This window comes from Camelina sativa, chromosome 7 (genome assembly GCF_000633955.1).
Source record: "Camelina sativa cultivar DH55 chromosome 7, Cs, whole genome shotgun sequence".
NCBI classification, from domain to species: Eukaryota; Viridiplantae; Streptophyta; class Magnoliopsida; order Brassicales; family Brassicaceae; genus Camelina; species Camelina sativa.
In genome coordinates this window covers 29,184,413-29,189,271 of record NC_025691.1, presented here as the reverse complement: position 1 = coordinate 29,189,271, position 4,859 = coordinate 29,184,413, and the positions used below count along the sequence as shown (strand labels likewise).

The 4,859-nt window shown below is 40.9% G+C and overlaps 2 protein-coding genes across 4 annotated transcripts in view; both read right to left on the bottom strand.

Annotated features, from left to right (window-relative positions):
- The window catches only part of LOC104704108, a 2,669-nt gene extending 1,904 nt beyond the window's left edge, over positions 1-765 (bottom strand). The window contains exons 1-2 of the mRNA XM_019226945.1: positions 445-765; positions 83-319 (exon numbers count right to left, since the gene is read on the bottom strand). Of these exons, the coding sequence (XP_019082490.1) occupies positions 83-319; positions 445-765 (558 nt within the window). The remainder of the gene's footprint in view (positions 1-82; positions 320-444) is intronic.
- The window catches only part of LOC104703191 (trifunctional UDP-glucose 4,6-dehydratase/UDP-4-keto-6-deoxy-D-glucose 3,5-epimerase/UDP-4-keto-L-rhamnose-reductase RHM1), a 10,358-nt gene that overhangs the window by 3,911 nt on the left and 1,588 nt on the right, over positions 1-4,859 (bottom strand). The window contains exons 3-4 of one of the 3 annotated variants that reach the window (XM_019227973.1): positions 3,466-4,716; positions 2,735-3,385 (exon numbers count right to left, since the gene is read on the bottom strand). In XM_019227973.1, coding sequence (XP_019083518.1) covers positions 2,942-3,385; positions 3,466-4,716 — 1,695 coding nt within the window. In that variant the 3' untranslated portion in view covers positions 2,735-2,941. Of the gene's footprint in view, positions 1-2,734; positions 3,386-3,465; positions 4,848-4,859 lie in introns of those variants that run through there. The other 2 variants (XM_010419156.2, XM_010419154.2) reach the window with 2 other exon arrangements.

Below are 4,859 nucleotides of genomic sequence, written 5' to 3'. Positions count from 1 at the left end.
TGTTGTTCCCTCGTAGAAGTTGTTCGGATGAGAAAGGCTTCCTCATGCACGTAACGCAGATGCGGTGGAAGCAGCCGCGCACCTCAAACTTATCATTAGGTGAAACGTAAGAGTAGCAGACCGGACAAGTCTCATACTCGGTGTCGCCCTCACACCATCTAGTGTGGGAAGCTATAGCATCTTTTGCTAGCTTAAAGACAGAATTGATGTCTCTGCTTACAGCAAGTGCCTGACAAGACTTGAATCTTGTCTGAAGAAGAAGCACTTGCTCCAAAAGTTTTGATATAATGGACTCGTTCGGTGTAGCTTTACGAGTAACCTGTAAAAACAAAACGAAAGAAAAAAAACATGAGTGAGTGAGAGGCGTGAATAACAACAACACACGTACGTACGTACATGAGGATATAATTGGATTCAGGGTAAAAGAAGAAGAGAGAAACTTACGTAGCCCAAGATATTGGAGTCGTCACAGAAGAATTGGATACTTTCCACACTGAGTTGCAAGGCCCATTTCAAGCCGTGAATGAGGGCAGCCAGTTCCGCAGCTTCTGGGTGTGCCAGCTTTTGGGTTATCAGAGCTTTATTAATCTCCAGTTTCGTGTCATCGTTAGAGTTACAGAGGGACAAACCTAAACCAACGACCAGCATTGTATCATCCTTAATAAGCTCTTCACTCACCAAACCCTTGGAGTGTAACCGATAGGTATGAATTGCGGTTAAGGAGGAGGATTCTCCGAGGATTCTCGGAGGAGGAGGATTCACCATGAATGGATAATGACTCGGAATTAGCGATAAAGGATGCGGATGATCTTAAACGTGTGTATCTGTACGTAGGAAAATAAAACCAAAGTGGTACGTAGGATTTATAATAAATTTTATATTCAAAATCTGAAACTTGGATGATACAAAAAATCTGAAACTTTCAACCCCAGAATTGAAACTTGATGATTTGACGCTCACATACCTCCAAAACCCCACTTGAAGCCAAGCTTGAATCAAAGCTCAGACACGTTGATCGAATCAAGCAAGAGAATCTCGTAGTAAAAACCAAAGCAGATATCTTGAAGATCAAGATGAGGCGAGATTGGATGAAATTGTTTTGCTGGTAGGGTTGATGGAACCTATATATATATATAAAGAAATGTTAAATTACTGTATAATGGAAATCATTAAATCAATATCTAAAAAAGTTAAATTAACATATATAAAAGGAAATTAATCTTTTAAGAAAAAAATCTTACCCCTACGGTTTATACATATGGCAAAACAATTAAATCTTCACTAATAATATTCATCATCGATTGGCATACTAAAATCCTAACTGTGATTATATTCAAATCACAAGATCGGTAATTTGATATCTAGAATCTGGACAAAGGAAACTGTTATCAAAAATTGATTTGCATAGATTTGATTATTATTCTACTAATAGATGCAAATGGTTGAAAGGGTTGGAATGACCATTAATTAATACAATTTTTTTTTTTTACCATTTTAAATGAATAAGTTGGAAAAATTATTCAACCACAAGTTATTCAAGCAATTTTGTTCAACTCATTCATGCCTATGCAACCATTTCCATCTAATATATGCTAATACTCAAAAAAAAAATGGGGCGACGACAATTGCGACAGCAAGATTTCTTATCTGCCCTCATCTAAAAAAATGAACAAAAGTTCAACCAATTATAAGGGGATTAAAATTTCAAAACCCAGATGAAGAAGAAGAATATCGATTAAGATTTATTTGAGTAATTTCGTCGAGCAATTGGTGAACAATCTAGGAAAGAGACCGGATATGGAATAAAAAATCTAACTTGACTCAAGATTAGTAAGAGATTCACCTGGTAGAGATGGTGCACCCGCAAATTAATGGTGGTGGTCTCTGTTTTGCACAAACGAGAACCTTTAATCACTAGTTCATCATTCTCTCTAAATTTCAAAGTTTTTTTTCCAAGGAGGAATCAAAGTAGAAGAATTGAAAAAGAAGAGTTAGGGATTTGGTTGAAGAAGAAAAAAAAAAAAACTCATTGATTACGTCTTGTGCATTGGTCATTTCTTGGGGAAGGTGATTAAAGCTTTTCTTGTAATATATACCATATCCAGGTTCTAGACTCTCTGAGGGATCTTCTTGATACAAATGTCTCTTTGACACTATGTTTAATAACAAACAGGACGAAGATGTTTACACCTTCTTCGAACCAGAACTTCCATCCGACATACCAGCCATTGCACGAGTCAGACCATCATCTGATAGTGGAAGTAAGTCATCATCAGGAGACCGAAGACCGCCGTCAAAGTCGACACATAACAACAAAAGTGGACCAAAATCTTCATCATCCTCTAACTCTAACAACAACAACAACAAGTCCTCACAGAGATCTCTTCAGACAACAGAAAGAAAAAGCGGATCCAACCATAGCTTAGGAAACTCAAGACGGCCTTCACCAGAGAAGATCTCATGGAATGTTCTTGACCTCAAAGGAGAGAATTACTTCTCTTGCGCTGTGGGTCGTACTCGCACCAATGCCAGATATCTCCTTGGTTCACCTGACGACGTTGTTTGCTTCCTTGAGAAGCTCGCCGACACGACGACATCCTCACCTTAATATCCCGAGACGGTGTCAAGTGAGTTCATCATGTAACCCAATAAAAATTATTGTTTTGTAACAAAAAGCAGCCATTACCAGACTCTTTTGAGTGGTTTGATTCTAATATAATAAGAGTAGAGCAACTTGTGACAAAATAAAGAGAAACTTATGACAAAAATGAGAACAAAGAACACAATAGAGAAATATTACAACAAGCTCTTATTACATAAGCAAATCTAGTGAAGGAAGTGGAAGGATAAGGTAATTAAACAATAACACAAAGAGAACAAATATAATAGAAACTGATATTAGAGGTGATTAATCTAATGACGAATCACAATCCTTGACTCTTCAGGTTTTCTTGTTTGGCTCGAATGCATACTTAATCAGAGACTCCTTAATAGAGAGTAGCTCAGGGAACTCTTTCTTGAGCTTAGAAGCGTCCATCTCGTTGTTGCTTCTTGGAGCCACGATAACTTTAGCTTGCTCCTCTAGTGTGAAGTTTGCCCATTTGAATTCAGGGTTGATGTAGTCTCTGTACATCTCTAGGATCTCGTTGTGACTCACCACACCTGGGTTTGTGAAGTTCCAGATTCCTCTCAAGTTTCTTTTAGCCATCTCAATGGAGATTGGTAAAAGCTCGTCCAACACAGTCATGCTGTTTGGGATGTTCACTACTTTGTTGTACCTGGAGATCTTGGTGATGAAGTTCCGCGGGTTGTTAAGATCTGAGGATATCGGCATCCTTACTCTCAAAGTGCAAACGTTGTCAAACTCCTTTAGCAGTTCCTCAACCTGTAGACACATTCATAACAAAATTAGCATACATAGGAAGGCAAGACGTCAGAGATAAGAGTGTTGAATCTTTGAGTTACCATGGCTTTGGTTTTTGAGTAGAAAGAACCAGTGAAGTTGGGTGTGTCTTCCTCTTTGAAGCCAATTCCTGAACCTTCCGGATGCTTGTCATCATATTCGAATATACAACCAGTAGCGAAGTTCATCATGAGGAGTCCGTGCTCTCTGCAGACATCAGCTAGAGTCAACGTGCCAGCGACATTGGCACGGATAGTCTCGGTCTTGTGAGACTCACACCAGTCAACATTGGGTCTCCCAGTCACACCAGCGGAATTGAAAACATGGGTTGGCTTAACGGTCAGAATATCCTGCAAAAGGGATGATCGATCCTCCAACCGTCCTTTCCCATACTCGTAAGCAATTCCTTGCTTCTCACATATCTTTCCAAGCAGACCACCAATCCACCCGGTCCTTCCATATATCAAGAACTTGAGGGAAGGCTTTTGCGGTGTGCCGCTGCTGCTCCTTGGGCTTGGAACCACCACCATATGGGTTTGACTTGGCTTTTCAGATAAAGTAGCTGCCAAAGAATTGTCCTCGGAGCCATCAAAGTGTCTCCCACCAGGCATCATCAGCATCCTTGGATGAGGAAGCAACGCTCCAGAAACATCTCCCCACCATTCCGGGTTCTGTGTGTACCAATCCATAGTTTTCTTTAACCCTTCCTCCCACGTGGTCCTCTCAGACCATCCCAGCTTTTTGAGCTTCTCATCGTCAAGGAAGTACCTCTGGTCGTTGAAAGGTCTGTTGTCGACATACTTGATGTTAGCCTCAGGGTCCATGTTGAAGAGTTTGCAGATATCAGTGGCAACATCATTCACTCTCCTCTCCTTCTTGGTCCCGATATTGTAAACATGGCCAACTTCTCCCTTGTGAAGAACAACTTCAAAAGCCTCAGCAACGTCTTCACAGTAAAGGTAGCTCCTAACATTGGACCCATCCCCATGAATGGGAAGAACTTGGCCTCTCATAGCCAGCAACATGAACTTGGGAATCAACTTCTCAGGAAACTGATTGGGTCCGTAGACGTTGTTCCCACGGGTGGTAATAACAGGCAAGCCATAAGATCTACCATAAGCCATAACAAGCATCTCGGCACCAGCTTTGGTAGCAGAGTAAGGGTTGGTGGGAAGAAGCTGAGAAGCCTCATGGTTACCAACAAGAGCATCCTCATCAGTCTCACCATAAACTTCATCAGTACTGACATGAATAAACCTCGTGATCTGACCAGTGACTTTACAAGCCTCAAGGAGGACATGAGTCCCGTAGATGTTGTTCTTAGTAAACTCGAAACTGTTGCCGAAGGAATTGTCGACATGGGTCTGGGCAGCGAAGTGCATGATGGTGTCGATACCTTCAGTGATGAGGAGATGATTGACCAGGTCAGCACTGGCGATGTCACCTTTGACAAACT